The 26,390-nt window shown below is 37.9% G+C and overlaps 1 protein-coding gene across 1 annotated transcript; it reads left to right on the top strand.

Moving 5' to 3' along the window:
• LOC108572533 (axin-1) lies at nt 1-23,985 on the top strand. The gene is made up of 8 exons (XM_017934785.1): nt 1-323; nt 20,302-20,457; nt 20,686-21,484; nt 21,830-21,994; nt 22,458-23,017; nt 23,107-23,384; nt 23,517-23,689; nt 23,779-23,985. Exons 2-8 carry the CDS (start codon nt 20,391-20,393, stop codon nt 23,903-23,905), a joined length of 2,169 nt encoding a protein of 722 aa, XP_017790274.1. The 5' UTR covers nt 1-323; nt 20,302-20,390; the 3' UTR covers nt 23,906-23,985.
• The last annotated feature ends 2,405 nt before the right edge of the window (nt 23,986-26,390 follow it).

The raw sequence follows: 26,390 nt of genomic DNA, 5'->3' as shown, positions 1-26,390 counted from the left end.
TCGGGAAACACTTTGCATGCCTTCCGCGTGTCAAGTCGTCTTTATTATTACGGTGAAATAGCACGGTGTGTATATTTCGTCGCGAGTGTGGTGCGTGTGTGCGTCGTGTCGAAGTGTCGAGAGTTCACGCCGAATCATCGTCGTCATCGCTAGGAGAGAGCGAGAAAGTAAGGACGACAAAGAGAGCTACGATGTGTCTGCGTTTCAGCTCGTACCAATTTTTCGCCGATAGTTGACATTCTCGATCATGGAACGTCGGTCTCGCCGGAGGGACGCATCGTCATCACGGCATTAACAAATACAAGCACCGTCGGATATACCGAGTAAGTCCACTACCGTCTTTTCTTTTTCGAGAGCACCGATTCCTTTCTTAAAATCCCTCTCCCTCTCTTCGTCTCACTTGTTTGCAAGCTCGCTCGCTTGCTCGCTCATTCACTCACTCGCTGGTTCGCTCGCTTTCTCCTCTTCTTTTCCAGCTTCTCTTCCACTCTCCTTCTTTCTCTTTCTGTTCCTTCGCCTCCTTCTCTTCATCTTTTTCCTTTTTTCCTCCTTCTTTTCTTCCTCATCCACCACCAACTTCTTCTCTTTCGCCTAGCTCTTCCTTTTTTCCTCTATCTATCGTCCCTTCCTGTCGCAGGACCGCGCGTGTATCGGCTCGACCGTGTGTTGTGTACCAGAAGATCAAAACTCAACGATGTTTGGCCGTCGTCGCAACCACGACAGCCAGTACTTCGAGAAACGAAAAAAACAAGGAGTAGAAGAAAAAGAACGACGGCAGTGATTTCCTCGTGCGTAACATCGAGAATCACCCGCTCCAAAATACACCGCTGGTGTTTACGTCCCCGGACTCCTTTTCATTTCTCCCCCGGTCACTTTCTCATCCTTTTTCCCTCCTCGATTTTTATTTCCTTCCGTTTCGTGCCTCCTCGTTCTCGTCCTCATCTCTGTGCCCCCTGTTTCCGTCTCTTTTTCCCTCCTCCACCTTTTTCTTTCACGGGGATCAACTCTATGTCTCTCTCTCTTCGTCTCTCTCTCTCTCTCTCTCTCTACTTCTCTCTCGGTCCTTCCCTCCCTTTCCCGCTCTCTTTCACTCTGCTCCTAGCCACGAGAGCTTTGCGCGTCTCGGGGCGCGTGTATTCACGAATCGAGCTCTCTTTCTTGACGTACCCACCACCGAACGCAGCCGTGCGTTTTCTTCTCGAGTCGTTCCACCAGCTTTTCTGCCAGTCGCAGTTTCGTTCCTCGCTTCGTGCCCTACCTTTTTTCCCTCGAGCCTCCACGATCGTTCCGGTTCCACGTCCGTTTCATTCTCTCTCTCCCTCTCTCTCTCTCTCCTCTCTTTCTCCCTTTTACCCATCTCTCTCGCTCACTCTGCTCCTTCATCCTGAAGCCTTGTCGCGCGCGAGTCCTCGTCTCCGCGGGCTCTCGCTATACGAATCCGCTACACGCGCGCTCTCCTCTCCTCCCTCCACCACTCCTCGCTCCGGCTTTATCAAAACAATACATATGCTTACGGTGTGCGAGCGCGCGCGCTCTCTCTCCTGATAATCGTGAATATCAATCAGCGATTTTATAAATAATTCAGTAAAAACCGATAGAACCGCGGTAGTCGACGTGAGTCCTCTCCCCTCCTCCCGCCCAGGTCTTCCTCCGCTCCCCCCGCGCCCATTATCCTTACTTCTTTCCGTAATTGACGACAGTTCGCAATAAATGCGGCGAATAATTAAGACACCATTACTTCCTGGTTGGTTTACGATATTGTTAGGAGATTGTTTGGAAAGATGCTTGATTTGAAGGGGGGAAAAATTGGTGATGTTGTTGAATTTGATTCTTTTTTTTCTCTCTCTTCTAGGAGTAATTGGTTCGCATTGATTTTAAGATCATTTGAAGCTTTTCTCTCTTTAGGGGAAATTAGGTGTTGTTGTCGTGATCGTTATATTAATTGTTTTCGAAATAATTTACTGAATTAAGGAACGATATTTTGTTTTACTTAACTTGTACTTCACGGGGCGTTGCTTTTTAACATTGATAATAAATTAGCCAATATTTTCAGGATGGCTGTTCTCATGCGTTGTTACAGGGGATACTGGGATATTAACACGGTAGAGGCTACTGTGTGGAATAACAGTTGAGAATCGCTGTTACACACAGTGGTAAATTTCATTGGCTAATGTTCATGGAATATCTGGTAAAGGGTTGATGAGAAATGGATGTTTTAGCTCATTGAATTTATCCATTATGAGATAGATTTAATTGAAATGTACAGACAACAATGATTCAAACCCTTTGTCTTTACAAATGTTGCAACGTGTTCTCAGTTTTGACCAGTTTAAGATTGTTGGAACAATCAAATGCAGCTAGTTCAACCATGTTTATCTACTGGCATGTGATATGAAAACGTAATATGCTTAAAATGTTATTTCATATCAAATTTACCTGGGTGTTTTAACGTTAATAGTGTGTATACTAAACACTTAATTACCGGATTGAATTACTTAATCAGTTTATGAGAATCACACTGGAAAAACTTACACTACCAGTTAATTTCTCAGTGATTACATTAATCGCCCATTACTTCCATTAAATAATATGAAATGCATCTACTTTAGCAGATTAAGCAAGTTTACAGAACATCTGATAACGCTACTAGTTAAAGATTAAACTGAAAAGATTACATTTATTACATACAACACACACAAATACACCCTACTAATCTTATTATAATATATGCACATCACTATTCATAAAAAAAGGAAAGAACACTTCAAAGTTAAGCTTGCCATCACAAACTGGCTAACATTAATAATACAAAAAATCTCAGAGGTGTTTCACTCGTCAAATTCGCATAATTAGTAATTAAAAGTACCCCTCTGAAAACTGCACTTTTATCAAAAAAGAATCTCTTTGTACTCCCGATACGATTAATCTAACGTTCCCCCATAAGTTTCCGATTCTTCTTTCGCCTCGATCTCTATCGAGTCGCTTATTACTTCTACCTGCCGTTCTAAAATATCGGAGGAAATTGAAAAATAATATCCGTTTCTTCAGTCGGTAGGAACCGGCGGTGGAGAGACGGTTCGATCGTGCGTCGCAATGCGTCTCGTTTGAGATGGTAATGGATGTTAATAACCACTGGTGCAGGAACTCGCACGTGGTGAATGTGCCTAGGGTACACATTCGGGGGTGGGCGTCTGGTTGCGTGCACAACCTTGGCAGAGCGAATGGACGTCAGTGGTAGTTGATAGAAGTGGAGGTGGTGACGACGATGACGGTGAGGGTTCAAGTAGAAAGGGAATAGAGTTCAGAAGCGGTCGCCTTTGATGTAGACACGCTCCACAACTCCTTCACGCCAATAAACCTTTACGGCGAACGTTTCTTTAAGCTTTCTTAATATTGTCATCTTTCCCTCGCCTCTTTCACTCAGCCGTTCTGTTACGTTCCATTATTGCTCGCGAGGGAACCGCCGCGCTCTCCGCTCGGCGATTCGGTTCTTTTCCTTTCTTTCTCCCTTTTTTTTTTAAGGTTCGCCGGGTCGATGCAAGGCAGCCAAAGCAGTTTACTCTGTAGTCTTCAAGAATAGAATTGTTTTCGGCGGTGGCTAGTTTTCTTGTTCTCGTTTCGGCACCCTGGGAATAACAACGGATATAAAGAAATTGTTTAAATGGAAATTTAACGGGATACAATCTGTTGTTGTTGTTTTTTTTTTTTTTTAAGCGTTCAAACACCGATAGACTAAGGAGAACGTTTTACTGTTACCCCACATCTCATTCTGAACAGTGTCTCTTCCTATTAGAATAGCGAATTGCATTCAACCACTTGTAATTCATAGTGCATATGGATCTTTAAATTCTAATGCAACGGCGGCTTCGACTCCGCTACCTTTTGTATGCGCTTATAATCACGTCAAGTATAGTCATGCAGTGCTACCTTACGTTCACTTAGAGACGGTGCTATATTTGTCCTTTACGTTCTTCGTAGGTATTCATCGATGGCATTACACGGTTTCCATACTACCAATTGCTCCAAATTCAGTTTTTCCCGGTTTTACCTCGGGGTACATACCTCGACCTGGCGAAACGACGGTATTCCTTTGCTGGTATTATACCACCACGTACCGTAGAAGTTATTATAACCCAAATATCACGTTCGTGACTCACCGGTGCACGATATACGTTAATAACATGACTCACTTCCGTGTGAGAAAAGTATCGGTCGGACAGGAAGAACAATCGCGCCGACGGCCCGCCATTAATACGATTACAATTTCCACTGAAACGCAAGGAATAAATGTTAATGATCGTACTACAACTGTAGCAGGCGTACTACGAAGAAGATCGTGTCTTCCTGACCTTTCGTTTATTGCATCTAACAAGCTTCTTTGAACAACGAGCCTCCCTCTTCTGCAATTATCGGCAATAAAGTGAAAGCTTTTACCAGTCACTTTCAGCGCACGCAAGGGAGTAGTATACAAAAATAAGAGTTAAGAATAACAGAAGATGAAGGAGCCAGAGCGACGAGGAGGATGTGTCCCAGCGAAAGCTTTGTAAAGTCAAAGAACATCAATTTAGAGATCCTTGTAAGGGGACTCTTTGATATCAAAATGAGAGGACGTAAAGTTCCCCTGTGCTTTAACCACACCGAGCACGTGTTCACGCTAGGGGATTCCCACAACTGTATGCGCCACGACAACAGAGGGTGGCTCATGCGTTGCTCCCTTTTATACGGGGTAGCTTCACTTAACCCTATGACCTGAAATAACTCTTTAAATCTTCGAATCGTAATCCTTGGAGAGGCGTCTGCTGCTTCATCTCGTGGAACCGTTCACGCGTGTAATCATGCTCTTTCGCGATATCGCTTTTCCATTGTACCGGGGCGTTTCTGAATAGCCCGTGACTGTGTAATTGACTGGTACAATTCGTCGTATTGAAGAGACCCTGCAAATGAATGGTTTTTCAAGTAGTCGGCATTGTAATTCCCGCGCACACACACACACACACAGCTACTGTGTTTCTCTTCGTTTCGTTACAAAAGTGTAGTTTATCGACGATTGATAATTCAGGGAATGGGTTGTATCTTTCGTCGCGTATTTTGTTCTTTAATTACAAACTATTTCGGAGTAAACGAAACGGAATAACGAACGTTGTTAATTATCAATTATTAGAATTCGTAAAATTCAATGCGCGCAAAAAGTCCAAGTGTCCGTAATGATAGCTACATATACGTACAGTATACCGATAAACGCGGGCGATCCTTTGAAAGCCACGGCACTCGAGCTTGAAAGTCGCTGTTTACCCTACTTTTTTGTAAACGTCAAAACGTTCCAAGAAGTATCTTTCAGGTATTCGCTAAAGTGATACGTTTTTCCATTAAATGATAGGTTCACGATATGAAAGGACCGTGTTTTGTGTCGGGTAATTTCAATAAAATGAGTAGTTTAATGTGCGATGCACGTGTTGAATCGTGTCTCGCGTGTCTGTATCAAAGTTAAACAGGCTAAAAGGCGAAATAAACGCGAACCGTGTTACGATAAGGGAAAAAAGAAGGCGCCCACTAGGGGTGAGGGTTGCTGGGGTTGGTGGGGATGGGACAGAGAAAAGAAAAAAAAAGAGGAGAGAAGAAAAGATAAGTGAAAGAAGATAAAGGGGCGCCGAAATGGTACCGCGTTTGATCCATCATCTCCTCCGTCTGTGTGCAATAATTGTCTCTATTGTCTGTAGCACTGTTCTCACTGTTTGTACCCCTCTCTCCCCTCTCGTTCTTGTGCTCTGGTTCTTTCACCACTACCGGCACCGTTTTATCATTCAGTTTCCTCGGTGTCGTTGCTTCGTTTATTTCAATTTGTGTGTCAATCTCTCGCGCGACTAAGAGGCCACTATATGTGTACCTGGCTGGTATCATATTGGTATATCGGTGCATGCGGTGCCATCACGCCTCAAGTACTCTAAAACAGAATATATCTACATACGATTGTGTACACCACACGAACGGTAGATATAGCCGGTGAATGAGACAGGCCTTTTATGTAAGAAACGAGAAACGGCTGATTCAGTTATTCGGCGTTTCGTTAGTCGTCTGTCTGGTAGCAGGTATATATCAGGTAACGAGGAGACCGACCTGTAAAAATAGGAAAACAATGATAACACGTAATTGCTCGCTGCCTGTTTCTGATGAGATATAATTACCAGATATTACCTGTTATATATAGACACGAGCTTTCCGTGCTTAGTTTCTCTACGACGTTCGAAACATCCTCGATAAGTTGGAAAACGATGAATGATTCCCTCGTTATATTCCGTACTCTCCTTGTTACTCTATAGTTTCTGGATTATACATGTAGCCGCAACATGAAAAATTCCATCGCGATCGATTACTACTTATTTCCCCCGGGTTTAACACATAGCGAATAACTTTATACGGTAAAACAATCGTTTATCGTCAACTCGTTACTTCTCCTTATTTTTTATCATGCTCCCCATTCGCGATACGTTGATCGAAAGAAAAGGGAAAAATAATACACAACTCTTCTGTCACGTTCGAACGATCCAACTCGTGGAAAAAAACGCCGTAAATCAATCGAAGGAAATCAAACGTAAGATAGATAGCACGAGGAAAGAGATAAAGGGACGGGGTTCCGCGGTGCATAGTTACGCGCATACAGTAGAGGAGCGAGAAGAGGGGAGGTATATATGTATTGTCGCGAATGAGACGAAGGGGAAAAGAAGAAAGCGAAAAAGATAAACAGAGTCCTTTAGGCCGTGCATGCGACGGGCAAAGAGCGCAGACAATGAGGGTCAAAGGCGCCACTTCTCTTGCCACGTTTTTAGCCGGGCGATCTTCATTCTTTGAGGACTTTGTTCCACTACCATGGACCCACGGGAAATTCTTTTCCCCTGTCCGAAGAGGCCGATCAAACAGTCATGAGTATTACTACCTTCGAGAAGAAAGCTTCTGGAGCCCGCGTATCGTCTTTATCCTCTTACCGCAATACCGATGCGCAAACGCTTTGCATGACTGTCCGTTCCGATCGGTCGACCCCCCTTCTCGCACGAAATAAAACGATTTTTTGCGCACACGGATTCGATTAACCTTCTGCCTTCGTGTGTCATCCGTAATTACTCTTAGAACAGATGGATGGTCAGAAGGGACGTGACGCGTGGAACGATGCGGCAGTATGTCCCCAATGCTCGTGTACCACACTGTTTATTCTATCCGTTTAAACGACCGATAACGGTTTTCGACGTTAACGATTGAAAACAGTATGCTTCTTCTTCTTCTTCGTCCGTAGGTGTGTGTATACGAAATTGTTTCTGAAACTGTGCTGAAAATTTAGAACGCGTGGGTAATCTCGCAGGTTAATTCGATGCAAAGCCATTGAAATATTTTTTTGAAACGTTCGATACAGCCGTCGGTAAAGCAAACTGGTCAAAGAAAAAATGTTCGTCTGTAAAAGGTGTAACGGTAATCGTTGTTCAAAGGTGTTTAAACCATACGCGAGATCTACAACCGTTAAGAAATACCGTTTTACAATAAAAGGAAAAATTGTTTTTTCATCTGGAGATTTCTATCAGAAATACACAGTCATTGAATAATGCGCGCAGCTTAAAAGGGCGTTCAAACACACGCCCCGAACGCGCGCACGCGACCGCGTTAAATTGCAATATCAACTTTAAAAGATATATATTTGCCGAGATTTTTTTCTAAGAAGCGTGCACTGTACAGACGTATACACGCGTACATACGCGCGTTATATTCGACAAGAAAAGGCAATACAAGAAACTATGACCGCGCGAGATTGTTGAATGACGACTCGCACGCGCGGTGCTCGCGGCATGCTCGAGCGAATCGAATCGCGCTCTCGGCACGGTTCTATCCCTCGGGCTTGTACAACGATCCCGTTAACGAACGACGCCATTAAGGGCGCATTAACATATAATTTTCCGCGAGAAATTATAGGCGACTCGGCTGAGTTGGCTCGCACGGTGTTTATTATACACATCCAAGAGCAACAGAGTGCCCGACAGCGTGCGCTGTCGATCGAACGCGCAGGACTGCGCCGGCAAGGTGAGAGAGAAGAGAGATTTTAACTGGCGCGATGTGTTGGTGCATTCATGCGAATCCATATTGAGAGGCCAGAAACATGCATACATGTGTGTGGGATCGCGTGCGGCGGCAAGATCAAACGGAGATTCTCCTTCTCCTATACCCTCTCATCGTAATTCTCCCTCTTCTTCCCCCACCCCTGCACGCTGTGCGCCGTCCTCTCTGTCTCTGTCTCGCTCGTGCCGCCACGCCGCCGCTCCCTCTCTCGCTCGCTCCGTCTTGTGCAAGTGGTACCGATGCGTTACTATATAGTTTCTCACTTTTGCTCACAAATGGTCTTTTCGTAACCGTCTCTCTCTTTCTCTGGCAGCTCAGTAGACCGTTTCTCGGCGCTTTCCTTCTGTTTCCACTTTTTTTTTCTTTTTTTTTTTTCTTCTTCACCCGGCTCGCCAGTTCTTCGTCGTTTTTTCGGTTATCGTCGATAATTTTATTTTCATTAACCGCCGCGATTCTTCTGCAAACTGGAATTTGCGATTGTTTCTAATTTAAGCAAATTGGCCTATGGTCCGTGTACAAAGTTTAAGTTCACGGGAAGATAAGAAGCTTCTGGCACGAAAGTTGTTTTACCGCTGTGAAATATTTTCATTTTAAATGGGATTTGTTAGCGTTCTTTGCTTTAACGTAATAGGAAAGAAAGAATAAGAGAGGAAAGTACGGAAAATGCAATATTTTATTAATCGCATTGGAAAACGTTTAACGATGTTGGTAGAAAATAGAGAAATGGTTGTCGTTCGTTCGGTATAGGACGTAGAACGTCACGACGAATTTGTGGTTAAAGCGGCTGGATAGGATAAATCAGTGCGTCGGCTTGTAATTTACCTGGAGGGAAATAGTCGTTTGGCAGGGACTTCAATCGAATTTCATTGAACACGAAGTTAAAGAGATCGTCTGGATTAGACAAGGGTTAACGATAAACGATTTTCCTTATGCGTTTTCAATGCAGTCCTCGTGCGTTTAACTAAACATTTAATTTAACTTTTCAACAAATATTTAGAAACTTCTCTGAAATATTTAGAAACTATAAATCGTGATTTATATTTTATTTATATACACGGGAACCAATAACACTTTGACTCAATTTAATATATTTCATTTAGAAGGAAATTTAAATTAACTTCTATCGTATAGATAAATGTTTGTTTATGTTTAAGATTTACTTGCATCAATAGCATAAAAATTGTCATTGGAAAAAACGTGTTAGACAAAAGACAAAATGTAAATATGATCATGGCGTCGTACTGATAGTAGTAAAACCCGGCAACGATAGATGGCGCACAATTACCGATTTGTATTTTTACCGTAATACTTCAAATTTTTCTTAATAAAACGAATATTCTAATAATGATAGATTATAACTGTTTTAAATTACTTTACATCAATATCTTTATTTCAGTATTATAATTAACGATAATACTACGAAATACATTATAATTAATCTAGAATAATAAAACAAAATAAAATGTCATTATTTAAATAGACAGTTCCATATCATTTCTTAAAATTTAAAGAAAATTGCCATTGACAACGTAAATATTCACTTACCATCAAACAGTAACATATACTTCTTTTTTTCTTGTAACAAACTTCAAAAAGAGATCATAAAATACGAATTAATATAATAGTTGATATTGCACCAATGATAATATTCCAACAATAATATGAGCTTCCTCAACTCCAAAACTCAACTTTATTTTGCTCGTACCTTTTTCGCAATAGGAGTCTAACAATTTAGAAATACTTTGGCCCCATCATTAAAACTAACCACTTGTTCAAATTTATGAAAATTCTCGCGTTTCCGTGCGAGTTTTAAAGTATGGATAGGTATATATAGCTCAGAATTTGCCCTTATACCTGGACCCTACCACTTTTTTGTCCTACGTCCACCATGGTCGGTGCCGCGGGATGGTGAGGGGAAGGGAGAGTTTGTAAGAGAAAGAGAAAGAGGGAGTGAGGCAGTAAGGGAGGTGTGGCAGAGTAAGAAGAAAAGAAGACGGAAGAAGGACGGCGTAAGTGCGAGGAGGAAGGTCGAGGGAGAGAGATAATGCTCGCTCTCCCTTGGCTCTACGGTCACTGTGTAGTTTCAGTCTTACCGTGTACGTTGTATGGGGCACAGGTCTTCCTCGGCATCCTTTGTCGTATTCACATTCAACCGAGCCGTTCCTTCAGCCCCTGTTTTTGTGCTCGTTTCGCTGATTCGGTACGAACGAAAAGATTTCACGGAATAAAGTTTCGAACCGGCAATTGGAGAGTACGCGTTCATCCGATCAGAGGAATTTTTCATCGATCCGTGATCCGACTGTGTGCACTTGACCGTTCTTACATTTTTCGAACCTGTGATATGGAGTATAATTTTAACCAAATTTGGTGTATTACCATATAAGAGTGTAATGTATTCAGTATAAAAGGCGTTGCATCTTTCATTAAACCGGAGCACTTCCATCGTTTATGGAAATATCATGTACGTGTGCAGAAATATATATTGTTCTTTTGGAATCAGAATATACTTATTGAGTGACGCGTATACGTCGAACAAAATGTGAATCGGTTAGAAATTTTAACGATGTCAACACAGACACGATTTACGAACTTGTTCCAAAATATAAACTCAACATTTCGCGAGAGTCACGTGTGGCGCGTTTTATGAGTCTCGTACAGATGAAAATGTTTTGGAAACACAAGCCCGATTCTTATGAACGCTTCATCCAACGGACACTTTGGGATTTTTCGCGAACGGAACCCGAAAACATCAACTGTTTTATGTGATCTTATTTTTTAATACAAACTTAAAAGTGATTAATTGTAACTGTATTCGAAATCCATACTTCATATCTATAGTTTGTTCTGTGATTCTAGTTGTGTGATTGAACTTGAACAAAGTTTATACAAAGATTAGTCGGATAGTATTTAGTGCCGGCATATGTGGCAATGGCAGATTATTGTCATGCTCCATTTTACTTCGCCGGTAAAATGTGTAACCATAAACAAAACGAAGACAAGTGCGGAAACAAGTCGTGGCGGACTATCAGAAACATGAGTGCTTGGAAAGTTATATGTTTTTGTCCGGAAGACTCTGCTCCCAAGATTTCCTGCACACGGTGTAATCACTTGAAAACTATAGTTCCTGTTCGATTGATACAATCTTTTCGCGTGTGAACTGCAATTGTGGATTTTTTCCCCGCTGTTCTACCAGATGTCGTTCACGTCAGGAGGAACTTTCGAATGTGAAATTGTGCGTGATAAATTTTAATGTGATTTACGTACAAACGTTTTATTAAGATATTGAGTTTAACCTATAATTATGGACAACTTGGCGTTGCACGAAGGGTGTTTACATGCACCGCGTGAACTTCGGAAGTGACACAAACAAGTGGTTGCCTTGAAGGCATGAGAAATGTATAAGATAGAAAGTGAACACGAAGAGAATCCAATGAAGAAAACGTATCGATGTATCCTTACGAACGCAAGGTATTACTTTAAAGCAACTTTGTAAAATTGGTAATAAGAAGGTGCCAAGCGACCCGCTATAAACGCGCGCTCCATTTGTATCGCATGGTATTATACCCAAAGCTTACTCATTCAAGTATTATTACACTGTTCGAAAGCGCGTTTACGAAGGAATTAAATATGCAATGAAAAATTCTACATTTCTCGTAAATTACAAAATTATTTGTATTAAGTTCATTCCAAAATTAGCATTTGCCTCATTTTTCAAATTAACGGTCACAACTTTAAGGTTAGGTTATTTTAATCAATGTATTGCCATTAAAATGTCTATTTCTCAAGTTTACTCTTACGATTGTCATTTTAATAATATTTCATAATAATTTTATTCCTCTTTCCCCAAAATAGTTTCTCCGAAGTGAAAACATTTTCTAACTCAAATGACTTGTAATTTTACATTTCAACACTCTACATATATTTATATTTAAAACGTAACATTAAAAGTGTCACGTTTACAAAAGTGCATGTTAATACCCTTGACGTTCAGAGAATGACTTTTTCACCATAATCTAAAAATTTGCCGGTTCGAAATAGTCCGTCTGGTCGGAATAATCTAAAGCATATACTTGATTGTACGGGGCGGGAGAGGGGAAGGGGAGGGCGGATGAAGGTCAATCGGAATTGAGAAGAGAAAGGCGGGGCGACGAAGAATCTTGACACGTCAGTGAACATTCTCCTAAGTCGATGGTCGAGGGCCGGCGGTCGTGACGGTCGTCGACCGACGGTCGGTGTAGCTGCCGGCCGAGCGGTCCCTTAGAAGTTTCTTTGAAAGATTCGCAGCTCGCGAGGCATAATACCACTACATAAAGTCATCTGGCGATAACGGTGACACGCCTTTGACCGTTTCCGCTCGGTCTTTCACCAACAAATCCTTGTCGGTGCTTCAAAAGACTTTAGAAACCGTGTTTATGGCCTGATCGGGATCATTTCCGTTTCGACGTTCTGATAACATTGGCTTTATTATTTAATTGATAATCTATGGTCAACGGCGATGGACACTCGATACTTAGATAGACTTCCTAGCACCTCTGAAAGGACCGTATACACGCTGGGTGGTATATTACACATGGTTCACGGTTTTGCTCTCGGGAACGCTGAATGATTTAAGCTTGAGTTACACCAACGTTTTTTTTTCTTTTTCTTTTTTTTTTTTCACTAACCCTGACTTTAAAAAGCGAGTCAAAGTGCCACGAGACGAGATAGGGACTGATCAATGCTCCTTTTCGCGTCATTGTCGAGAATCACTCCGATACGGTTGATAAGGATAGCACGCTCCTTTGCTGGATGTTGATTACTGAGTAACCCTAACGTACCGATCTTATTGACGTTCGATTTCCATGTGTCGGGCATGAACGTAGCCGGATTGATAGATGGGAAAAGGCTTACTCGAAAATGCAATTGCTCTTATGAAATTTATTTTTCTTGTTTGAACGTAATTTTTCGTTTATGCTCGTTTGGGTTGTTTCGTTGGTGCAGACTTGTTTTAACAATGAAAAACAAAAGAAAATGAAGGTGACGTAGCTTTTGAAAAAGGAAAATATTTCCGGCGGGAAAAAATTTCAAACGAGTGTACGAAATACGAAAATTCCTTTGCGTACACCCTTTTGAAGATAATTGATTCTTAATTCTGTTCGAGACACGTACACGGATCCTGAAACGCGCTGGTACTTCTAAAGAAAATTTTATTTAGTCGTAATGACGACTTCCCAAATTAATTTCTGGTTTCCCTTAGCTCGTGGGGCAAAAAGTTAACGAATCAACGCGAGGGTCTAGAGTGGTAACGCAGGCACTCTCCGCTCGACATACTCTACCCCACTTGTTATCTATAACAAAAATTCTGCTAATGATTTTAGAAAGTAAAAATAACAAGATACATTCTTCCTTTGTTCCTTTAGCTTTCATCACGATCCTTCGCCGTCGATAATTGTCCATGACCCTGTCTATGCATTTTAATTATCGAACTGCAGTCTGTTTTGTCGTGTGGATATTTCACAAAAACTTTGTATCATCTTAAATTAGATTGTATTCACGCGATCGTTTAATTGGATTAATTAATATTCCAGTAGCTTCAACGTTAAAAAAAAGTTATCCGCAACAGCATATTATTAAATTTTACATTATTATTGTTTGCCTCGTGGTATACATTTTGTTTTCTTCTATCCCATATTCGAGTTTATTTAAAAATCGTCTAGCCGTGGAAAAACTAGAACGTAATTGCACATAATTCGTATAACATCGAGTTGGTACTGTTACGGGCGGAGAAAACCTCTCCCGATACGTTCCCGAACCACTCTGTTTCTTCGAGTCTTGCTTTCCGAGAGTTCTCCTAAAATTTCTTCCGAAACGTAGAGAGAAGGAGAAGGGGGGAGGGAGGGAGATAGAGAGAGAGAGAGAGAGAGAGAGAGAGAGAGAGAAAATCTCCGCGGTCGTGTTAACGAAAGTTTCGTAACTGTCTGCGTGGAAAGGGGGAAGGTCGACGGGAGGAGGAAGGACGAACGAAAAAGTCGAGGAAGATAAAAAATTCGAATTATACTCTGTAAAGCCATGTGGAAATTTAAATGGTGGTCGTAAGAAAAGCATAGAGTCGTCTGAGACAGAGTTCCTCGGTTGGGCGCGTAAAAGAGATTTTACCCGAGGTCGAAGCACAGCTAGACCCGAAGGTGAAAGAAGGAGAAAGGTGACGCATGAGGAGGATGACTGGATGGGTTGGTAGAAAACTTACAGGTACCGGAAGGGAAGAGAGAGAGCCTGAAAGGGTTAGCTGAATGGGCGCCGTGTGTGCTTTTCTCGTTTGAGGAGCTTCGGATTGCCCAGTGCCGTACTGAGATTTCTTTGCGCTTCTGATTTCCGACGAATCATTTCAATTTTCCGGTACCTTATTAAACCGTACTAATCTCTTAAAACGTATTTCTAAAACGCGCAAACACACCGGATTTATTCAAAGAACGATCGGACGGACGCCTGAAAAGCTTGTCGCTGTTTCATCGACGGTGTCGACGTTACCGACGGAGCAAGTGGAAGTTTGGCGAAAGATACCGTGGGTAAGAGAATGGGGTGTAGAAAATCCGACGAATTTCTACGTACGAACACGTCGCAGCGAAATCAAAGGTGACGTGATGGGAAGCAATAAAAAGAAAAGGAAAATGAACGAAAGAAACGAACGGAACAGGAACGAAAAATGTCGCTCATCTCCTCCCCTCCCCCTCCCCCCTACGGCTCGTTCTTCTTTCCTGCTGTACTCTGTTTTTCGGACAATTCCAAGTAGCGAGTCGCGATTGCCGACACAGCAATCTAAGACGTGAAAAAGAGAAGGGGGAGAAGAACCGGGCAAAAAGAAAGAGACGAGGAAGAAACGAAGGAGAAGCAGAAAGAAACCAAGAGTGAGTAAGTAAGTAAAGTAAGAGGGTAAAATAAAAGAGGAATCGGAGAGCCCTTTGGACGCGTATAGGGGGAAGGGTCAAATAAGGTGGACCGCTGTCGGAGTCGAAGCGGGAGGCCGCTCAAAGTGGACAGAAAGAACGAAAGAGAGACAAAAGAGAAAAGAAAACGGAAGAGTGAACAAGCCTACGTACATCGAAGAAGGACAGAGAGAATAGAAAGAAAGGCACGAACAGGACGGTACAGGTAAAGGCAGAAGGAAGACGAGGAAGGCGATGAAGGAGAGAAAAAGGGAAAAAGGGAGACGGAAGACACAGACCTCGCCGGCTGGTGGCTGGCGGCTGGCGGCACCGCTTGATGTACGTCGGGTCCGTAATTACAGGTTTTCGGAACGCCTCGCTCGGCGAACCACGCTCTTTGAGAGCTAGGGCCCTTCCCTCGCCTCGTCATCTAACCGGTGACTTCGAAATACTTGTCATTTCTTCGATCTCTTTTTCGCCGCGAGAGAAAAATATTGCCCCCTTCGGAAAATGTTAATTCGTTCAGTAGAATCCTCGCTATGAGGATTGCTTCCTTCTTTTTCCTCTTTGGTTCAATCTAGCTATTGTTTTTTTTTTTTCTTTTTTCTCGTAGTTAACGAGGATTTGTAATATTTTTACGATTCTATCAGTATATATGAGTGCGTTATTTTTTTCGTGCAATTTTAAATACAGTGTTCATCTGTAACGTGACGGGATAATATTTAGTTAGATCGATTTGGATAGAGGTGTGGCAGTGTAAAGCACCCGGTATGTAGAAGTTGGATAAAAGTTTGAAGCGTATACACGCCACGGTAAACTGCGTAAAAAACTGTGCAATGCGATGTATTCCGATTCGATATGCGCGTGTTTAATTTTGATCATCGATAACTTGAAAAATTGATAGTTAATAGTAATATGGAAATTTATAGAAACGCGGAATATTCTATTTATGGTTATGTAGTACTTAATTTTGTAAATTAAAAAACGTACATTACAATTTTTGCAAATAAAATTAAATAACTTTTGCAATTGTAATTTGTATTTTAAGTATATTGCAATTGTAATTATAAGTATTTATAACCGAATGACTATCTTTTTAATGCAAAACGACACACGTATCGTTTTTCATTGAGACGTTTAATTAATGTAATAAATATTATTCTCATGTTTTATCTGAAATAAAAATATTTGCAAGTTATATTAAATTTGTGCAAAAGAAGAAAATATAGAGCACGTGGAATGAGATCATTGCAATACCGCTGCAAAAATCACGGTATTGTGAGTTTTAATATTTCAGCATTCGTAAGAAAACCGAGAAATGTTTACGGACGAATAAAAAGCAATACGAGTGAGAAACAGGATTTAAATTCCATACGGTTGATACATTTTTATATGCTCGAGAAAATTTCAATATCTTCGAATACATTCTTTTATAGATCCCCGTAGCATTTGGTCGTCGATATCAAACAGTTTGGTATGCGGGGTAACGCCGATCCTAACATTTACCGACCAAGCGAAAAGAGCATATACCATGACACTCGGAGATGAATCTTGTTCCTATCGTGTCCAGATGGCTTTCCTACATTCTGTGGGGTTAGCCGACGACTTTCACCTATAGGGAATTCGGTTATGAAAAACAAAATCGCAAATTTTAATCAAATATATATATGCAATAACTTTATCTGCAATCATTCTTTTTTTTAACTATTTTTTAAGGAAAATAAGATATGGAAAGAAAATAAATATAGTATTGATAATTAAACATAAATAATTTCAAAATTTCAATGGTAACATTGAAATATCCTACAATTGAAACAATAGCATAATTAAACATTAGTTCGATTTTGATCGATAAAAGATAATGAAACAGATGAAAAGTGAATGCTTCACATATTTCAAGTGCTAAAATCTTCAATTCCATTGAAATACTGAAACAATAGTCTCCATGCTTAAATGATATTGAAAAGTCAGAGAGATGTGCATAAAATATATTGATCAGAATCACGTGAAAAGATTTAGCTCTCATTTGAAATTCAACGAAGCTTTTTACCACGCGTAAAAATCTTCGACGTTATAGGCAACAGCCCTAATAGTTCTTCACGCGACGCATTTCTTTCAACGTATAATTATATCTCACGGTGCTACGTTTCGAATAATTATAACGACGGATATCATTAAGCAAGTAGAAAATGAAGAAGATATTAAAGAAGTGTATATAATGCACTGGCTGAAATGATTATTCTTACACTACGGTCATTATTAAAATTGAAGATTCTAATGAAGTACGCTACATTGAATAGTGAATCATCCTTGAATTTAATCTCAAATATTCGTGTAGTGATTAACGGAGAAGTATTTCACTTTAAAAGGTCAAATAGTTTCAGGTTCACCTCGGATTTCATCACATTGACAATAAGATCTCACTTCAAATTTACCACTTTTAAAGTTGCACAATTTTAACTTTAACGAAAATATTAATTTTACTTTAAAGGTTTTTGTGATATGAATGTATTAATTATAAACCATAATTGGTTTGTTACAATTTCACTATAATTAGGCCATAAATTAAAAGATATATGATGATGATGAACCTAGTTATTGGCGGGAATATAGTACCAAGGATCGTAAACTGAAAATTACTAGTGTCGTACAAATTTGTGGTTTGTTGGTAATGTTACACGTAATAAGTATTAGCCTTAAATCGATGCCCTTTTAAATCTATCCAAAAATAAATACAAGAATCAATTTGAAATTAAAAATCAACAAATAAATATTTGCATTAATTACGTGATAATTTTTTTAATACTGATAATATATTTGAAATTTTAAAGAAGTAATTTTTCTCGAATCATATAAAATTTCATATGTGCATAAAAGCATTTTAAGTTTAAATTTCTGAAAAAGTTTATTAAGAACAATTTGTATTATGTATATTATGATAAACTGTATTTACTGCCATCTATTAGTGTAGAGGAAACAAAAATTACAAATAAGTTATAACGGTTTTTCCAGTGAAACTGCACCTTCAGTTACAGGTGGTTGTAACTTAGTGCCTTCTTTAGCTGTGCAGTGTTGTATTAATTCGTAGAACTTTAATATATTAAAGTATGATTTCAATTAATAGGTATAATAGTTCTTGTGATAATTATTCTTTAAATCAATTAACAAAAACATTTAAATATTTTTTGAGATAATATTACACTATTTTTTTATAATTAATAGATGAAGAAAATGGAATGTTTGCATGATTTTTTAACCTTTTAAACTTAAAGAATGAAATGTTTTTATTAAATAGACAATTAAAAATATTCAAGTAATTATAATTTTTTGAAGTAGAATACTAAATTTCATAAAACACAATGTAACACTTCTTGAGTTAATTTTTGCTTTCCATTTTTATATGTAATGTGAAATATTTAATTTTAAATGTAAATTTAAAAATGTAAACATTTTAAAGGATATATAAAAACATAAAAATCATTGTTGTCAGTTTGTGATATTGCTTCATATATCTAATAGTTAATAGATGTTGAATGAAATAGTTCAAATGCTAAGAACATGCAAATTTATATTTATTTGAAAGAACACAGTGCTTTTAATCATAAAGAGTATTTTTTCTATATTAGTGCTACTCTTCGTTAGAATTACCTATATTTTTTTGGAATAGATATGTCAGAACCATACATTTCACAATCTGACAAGATCAGACATTGTATCCCTACTCCACCCTTCCTGACTGTGGCGTCAGTCCTGGTCAGGACGCAGCCTTAGCTCAGTTTGCCTAGAGACGCGTTGACAGTGGTATCGTATGTTCATTTTGTTCTATAACAAAAGAAGTTAGAAGGCACTTGTGGTTGAGGTCAATAAAATTGTACAGCTTATAATAGATTTTATACGGTTATATAGATTTCAAGGTCACTTCTAGAAAAGCGCTGGCAAAATGGTATGTACATTCCTTTTCATCCCTTAACGCAGGTAAATGTGCACTGAATTGAGATGATTCATTATGACAGCTTTTCATTTCATATTTTCCCTCTTGCTCAGGTAGAGATCAGGTTTCTATGGTTATGTAGAGCTTTTATATATCATAAATCTATTTACATGCATTATATGCATTTCTATCTTGTACATACAGTGTTTTTTTTTTTTTTTTTAACTATGCATGACATCCTTGCATTTCAGCTATATAATATAAAAAGTTTAGTAGAAGCACTTATTCATATTTTAGTTATGTAAAAAATACATGAGAGTACAAATATTTTTGTCTGAATATGCATTAATGTTGAGAATTAAGAAAGAGCAAATTTATGCATGTTTTAAATTGAGATTCAAGTTTGAAGTAAATGAATTAAAATTATTATTCTTATGCTGAAAATATTTGTATATCAAATAATTTGTAACAAAATTCAATGCATATGATATTAAAAATTTCATATTAACATCATTTTGATATTGCATAGTATCACTAAATGTCTTTAATATTATTGCCAAAGCTAAATCTTTGTTTTGTAACATTATACTTTATTTTTCATGTAAATGTGGGTTAATACTGAAGTGGTTGTAATGGGAACCTTATGAAATCATATTTCTATAGCTCATCGCAACAAAAGGCTGAACCTTAGGGATATAATAGTCTTCTCTTTGTATAGGATACCCTACCCTATAGATCTATTAATATCTATCCATCCTGTCAAAATAAAATTCTACTTTTCAGTGAGTTTTATTCTAGAAATTGAGCTGTACTTGGGTTTGACTGTAGTGTTCAATGGATTGCGTTATAATTTTTGTCGATCAATACCACACAAATGCTCTGCGCGGACCAATAGGGATATATAGAGAGGTATCTTTCAATGCGCAGACTGCCAGGAGCTACCCTACAGTTTTTCTGTCAGGCTCCGCCCTTAGAGTTCTTCGGGATTGGAAAACCATCCTTAGGTGCTTAATTGGTACATGACTCACCACAGGGCTCGATCGATCCAGCATCCCTAGCTTGGGTCTTTTGTTTGAATATTCTGAATTCAGAATGCTTCCCCCCTTGTATATTATTACACCCCAAAAATACATAGCATTTGCTATAAACAATATAAAAACTAAAATGCAAAAATTATAGAATTTTGTTTAATAGCATATTTCAAATAATTTTTTAAATTTTACAATAGATAATATAAGATAGTTACAAAAGTTACATATAATTATATTTAAACATATTAGTTTTATTGTAGATGTTTTAAAAAAAGTATATCTGCTCAGATCAATAACATTTTATTATAAAAATTGTAAAAAATAATTATTTCTGTCTTAGATTTGGATTAACCATGTCTACTAAGAGGCGTCGTGGGCCTAAATTAAATATAGAACGTAAAATAATACGTGAAGGCCATAATAGATAGGATGAGTGGATCTCGACAGAACGAAGCACGTTGCTTCAATGAAAACTCTCCACGGCCACCAGTGCCTGGTAAGATGTTATACATATGATACAAATATTTGTAAATTATTAGGTTTAAACTCTTTTACCATATTATTAAAACCAACAAAAAGAATAAAAATGTATTAAGATTGTATTTAATCTTGTAGTTAGATTTATTTAAAATTATAAGGACATCATGTGACATTTTATAGGTTATTGATTTGTTATGTGATATGTCAAACATTAAGATAAATTGTTGTCAAAACTTGATTGTAGGAGAGGAAACAGGAAACTACGTCAGCAGGTTCCGTCCACAGAGTCAAACTCTGACCCCTAGGCCTTCTTCTCTTGCAACACCAACAGCTTCAGGTTGCGATGCTTCGGCACCTTTGGGATTTGAACCGGAAGGTTGCTGTAGTACGACAACTATGGAAAGTGATTCGCCACCTGCTTGCTTGCGGTGGGCCAGGAACCTGCATTCCTTGCTGCAGGATCCAGTGGGCTTGGAATTGTTCAGAAAATACCTGGATCAAGAAGGCATTGCAAATCCTCTTAATTTCTGGTTCGCCTGTGAGGGTCTCAAGGAACAAACTGACCCCGAGAGGATACATCAATTGGTTAAACTTATCTATAAAAAGTTCGTCTGCAACTCGCAGTTAGCTATACCAGAAGATGTACGAAGGGAAGCTAATCGTCGGGTTAAAGAAGGGCGGGCGGACGAAAAAGTGTTTGACGCTGTACAGTTGGCAGTTGAACGTCTCATTAATGAGACTACATATCCAAACTTTCTTCAATCCACTATGTATCTTGACTACGTTCGGTCCTGCCAAAACCCAGATTCTGGTGGATGTCCTAATTCGGGATCCAGTCGAGAGATGTCTGTTTCTTGTGGGCCAAGTTTACTGCCCACTGTCCATGAAGACAGTGAATATGTTAGTTCCATACATAGCTCACATTCAGCTAGTGAAACGCCTGGGGAATTGAGGGGTAAGCTGAGATTGACCAACAGTGTGCTTATGGCTACTCAACAAACTAGGGCGATGGATCTTCGACCAAAGCCAGAAGCATATGCTGGGTAATATATATTTTGTATACAATTATAACTTTTACTTAGAATATTCATTATTTAGAATGCTTAAAGTTTTGCATTAAACGCTTCATTTAGCTGGTGTTTTCCTTTTTTTCTTTTTTTAAGCTTGTTGTGTGGATTTTTTGCAATGTTTTGTAGTGTTTCGTATACATATATACCATTCCTAAAGTGTACAAAATAACTAAAAAATATCACATTCTGAAAAAACATATATTACATCAGTGTGTTTATTTGTTTTTATGTAATAAAATTTGTGATATTTTTACCAAAACATTTTCCAAACTTTTATTTTTCTTCCTTTTGGTTTGATGTTTTGCGTGGCGCTCGTAGCGTATACTTGCAACATGGAACTAGTCCATATCATATGCTCGCACCCAGACTGCACGCACAATATTCCTCATACAACCCAGTATCCAGACAGGATTCAGAACTTCAAAGCTTGAGCAGTGATGCACGAACTGAATCAGACAATATGTCTCTCACCGATTCATCAGTGTAAGTTTTTCTTATTTTATTTAATATATGAAAATTAAATCCATATTTTCTATAAAAATCGTAATTTCCTATGTAATTAAATGTTTCAAATATTTACAAGGTTTCAGCAAAAAGTGCTAGCCATTATTTGACATTTTTTTCATGTTTAACTAGTCCTTTTATTCTTCATTATACAAATTTATGTATATAATTTCATATGCTTATGTTATAGAGTTTTGTCAAAACAATTAAATGGTTTGATATTCAAATATTACTAAGAACATTTTTTTATAGTATGTTTTAGAATTTTTTATGCAATGAATTAACAAACATAACAATTTAATGCTTGAATGTAAATCTGTTATGATAATTGTTACTTTAAATTCTTAAAATAAAAATACATATAAAAGAACATGTTTGTTTCATTATTCAATTAACATATATAGGTGTATGTTTTCAATCCTTTTGCATTTCTTATTTGCAGTGATGGAGCGTCAATGACTAAACAACGAAGTAAAAAACAATATACAAGACAGTGTAGAGCTATTACCGATCCAGCTAGTTTAAATCGTGATCCGCTGGCGCATCATACTATCATCCCTCGTACACAGCGAGTACCGCGTGATCTTATGCATCCTCTGAAACCGGAAGAATTTGCTCAAGTGCTTATTGAGAAATTGGAGAAGGTTAAACGTGAACGAGAATCTCAGGAAAAGCTTGATAGGCATTTGCAAGATAGCGACACGATAAACAAGGATGCACCATTAGAGATGTCAGGTGGAGCTTCAAAAACGCTAACAGATGCACCGATAGAAGAGCTTCTTCTTCTCTCTCCTCAAACAATTTTGGACCAACACGTGTCACGAGTTTGGTCGACACCTCCTGGAAGCTCTACATTTTCGATAGATAGCGGTAATATTCACGATTTTCAAGAAGGCAGCGATTTTGTCGGAGCTGGCTCCATGAGTTCACTAGGATCTCACTTGCCTAAATCTAAATCCGTGCCATCTGATTCCCTCCATAAACAAGACCCGTATCTTCAAGGTAGAGTTAATAAAAATATATATTAATATTGTACTGAATCTATACGTACGTATATTTATGTAATTTTATTGAAATGCATATTTTTACAGGTCATGATCAAAGATTCCGAATGTCAGATATGACCAGAAGATCAGCCACAAATAAGTCTACGACGGAATTAACTGACAGTGGCGTTAGTGTTGTAAGTGACGCGCCACCGTCAACAATTAGCAAAGACAGTCGTCTTTTATCTCCAAGAAGGCTCCAAGAAACTGACAAAAAAACGGATATCAAACATAGCCGTCATGGGAAAAAGAATGGTTCTCGCAGTGGCTCTTTGGAAGAGACAATCAGGGAAACACGGGGTGTTTCTGCTCAAACGCATACAGTAAATATCTTTATTTAATTTTATGTTCTTTTTTAAAGAATAATTCATGTATGTATAAATCGATATAAAAAATAATAATTTAAATTGATTCTATTTATCAGAAATCTAAAAATACATCTTTTTTATTACTAGACAACACAATTAGAAGAAGCAATAAGAAGATTATCGAGTTGTCAACAACGCCATTTTACCACCGTTGTGTTCAGTTTCTGTGACGAACAGTTTCCTTATAGGACTAAAATTCCTGGTCATAATGTCACTTTAAAACAATTTAAAGAATATCTTCCTAAGAAAGGCAGCTATCGGTATGTGTATAAATAATATTATTCATAAAACACGTAAAATTTTACGTCTTTAAATATTATACTTTTATATATGTTTATGTTTGTTTTAGATATTTCTTTAAAACCGAGTGCGAGGACTTAGATACAAAGGTTGTTCAAGAAGAAATAACCGATGATTCTGAGGTCTTACCGTTATGGGAGGGTAAAGTTATGGCGCAAGTTAAGGCGCTCGAGTGATAGACTGAAACAAGGATATTCTGAATAAAAAAGAACGTGCTAACTTCGAACAAGTGCCGCAACTAATTTTATTTAAGAGGACCAGCATTCTATAAGAAGAAAACCACAATAAGGCGATATTCGGTGTTAGTTTATTGAAGTTGCTGAAGCGGTTTCTTCCGCTTAAGTTAACCGAGCAAGTGCTTTTAATCGATGAAACAAAAAAAAAACCTGTTCAACGAGCAATGCCGTTATATGTTTATTAAGTAAAAGAAAAAAAAGAAAAAGAAAAACCATGTTTAGATAAATATAGATTTTATTGAACATTAATCCTTAATTATAGTATTTTTTACAGGATTTGCATTTCTTTCGGTACTTTATTTTTTAATTTTAACAAAATGAATTTTCCAATGTTCGGCCGATACTTTATATACACTTGTTTCTTTCTTTTCGTTGTGTATTCGACAATGAAAGCTATGCAAATGGTGTCATTCGATTGTACATAATTTCAACTAAGATTTTTATAAGAAGAAGCGTTTCCTTTTATAGCAAAGGTTTTTGCTAGAAAAAAAAAGAAAAACAATCAAAAAGAAACCAACTAAAAATGTGATTGCAGTTTGGCCACTTCCAATGAAATTGGACGAATTGCAATAACAACGCGACTACATAAAATTACGACGAACAGATAACATTCATTTCGAGTAACAAAGTTTTCGCAGAAACTGAAATAGTATTGTAATTGCAATTTGGTTATCTCCAATCAATTTGGACAAGCTGCAGTAACTCCAGAAAACGCTGTATATTGATTGAATAATTTCTTCCTCTTAAAGACTTCCCATAGTTTTCCAAACGACTGTACAAAGGCCCGCGTAGTTTCGCCTTAGTAAGGTCTGTATAGGCCCTAGATATACATAGGAAAGAACATTATTACAAATTAGTTTGTAAGAGGATATATTACGTGCATTATAAATACACACGCTCTGTTTAATATACGTAATATATCGCGCATTCGAGGATACCGCGGAAAAAAAAATATTAAAGATACAGATCATGTTTTGTCGTACCACCATTATCACCCATTTGACATTGTAAAATAAGCTCCTGCATAAACGTAAACGCATACTGGAAAATAGACGCGCAACACGAAATTGGCATCAGAGAAACAAGTACTTTGGTGGAAAAAGGATTAATTAGTTCTAGACCGTAACGATGTTTTATCAGGTGCGAAAAATTGTGCCTTTTTAGTGCAGTAAGGTCGAAGTAAGCCTAAGGAAAAAAAATGGTTAAGAGATACTTATTAAATTGGAGACCAGCGGGTCTAATATCGAGAGGATAAATTTGATACATCGAGCGTTTTGTATATATTTTTTTCCAAACTTCATCGTAGTCTCTGGAAGCTTAATCATTAGTAATCGTTATAACGCTAAAGAACATTATCAGCATCGTTACTTTTCTAAACGTTTGCGTTTCGATATCTCATTTTCGTCGATAATATTACGAATCATTCTTATTTCTTTTCTCTATCTGTCTTTAATGATTCTGTTAGGAAATAAATTATAACGAGAACATAAAAAAAAAGAAAAAAATCGAACGTTTGAATCGAATCGAATGATTGAATCTTCTCGAATGGCCTTCGCATACTGGTTCGATTCTTAATAGTCGTAGGCGCTCGCTTCCTAAACAACTGATTTTTAAAACTTTTGACGGAACGAAGACGAAGAAATGTAGTATCTACATTGAAAATAAAATCGATGACGCCGAGGCTGGAGGCGATGCACCGTGGCTGATAACAATTTATTGTATGTAATTGATTATCTTTAATTAATACCACGAATGATAAAGTGTTCCTGTACCTAATTAATTAATAATGATTATTATTGTATATCAAAAGTATTGAGAATAATAATGCCATTTTCACTGGATTATATGAGATCGTCGCATTCTGTTATTTTAGAGACTTCCTTTATCTGTATCATTCAAGAAATTTTGTCTAAAATCTTGGAATTTGCAGATAATGAATAAGTTATTAACAGGATTTTTATGTATTTATTTAGGAAAGCAAAAGCATGGATTGTATGGAAAAAAAAATGACAGCTGACAATCCTATTTCCTTATCTATCTTTCCTCCTCCCATCAACTTTAAAAGTACTTAGTACTTTTATAATCATTATTTACTAATTCATTTCTCTGTTATCCCTTGTATTCTTATTCAATTTAACTGTTTCAAGCATACAACTATTTTTATTCTTCTCACAAGAAAAATAAAGAAATATGGATTAAATGAAGGTGGTTGATGCTGTATAAAATAATAATTTCTTAATATTAATTTACTATTTTTTTCATACTTTAATAATTGTAATTTTGCGTTCCTATATATTATTACGTACCAAGCTTTATGTTATTTAAATCTGCATCTCAATTTTTGGATCGAAGGTATTATCAAAATCCTAGGTTCAAAATAAACATCATGAAATAGGTTATTAAGAAACTTAATCCGTAATAAAAC

This window comes from Habropoda laboriosa, unplaced genomic scaffold (assembly GCF_001263275.1).
Source record: "Habropoda laboriosa isolate 0110345459 unplaced genomic scaffold, ASM126327v1 scaffold129, whole genome shotgun sequence".
Lineage (NCBI taxonomy): Eukaryota > Metazoa > Arthropoda > Insecta > Hymenoptera > Apidae > Habropoda > Habropoda laboriosa.
The sequence above is the reverse complement of the archived record's forward strand: the minus strand, read 5'-3'. Positions and strand labels throughout refer to the sequence as shown.

Excerpts from the sequence above, each read along its gene's own strand:
- LOC108572533 (XM_017934785.1), top strand. The coding sequence starts at position 20,391 with ATGAGTGGATCTCGACAGAACGAAGCACGTTGCTTCAATGAAAACTCT. Across the intron at positions 21,485-21,829 it reads AAGCCAGAAGCATATGCTGG|CGTATACTTGCAACATGGAA; the intron begins GTAATATATATT and ends TGGCGCTCGTAG. Across the intron at positions 23,018-23,106 it reads ACAAGACCCGTATCTTCAAG|GTCATGATCAAAGATTCCGA; the intron begins GTAGAGTTAATA and ends ATATTTTTACAG.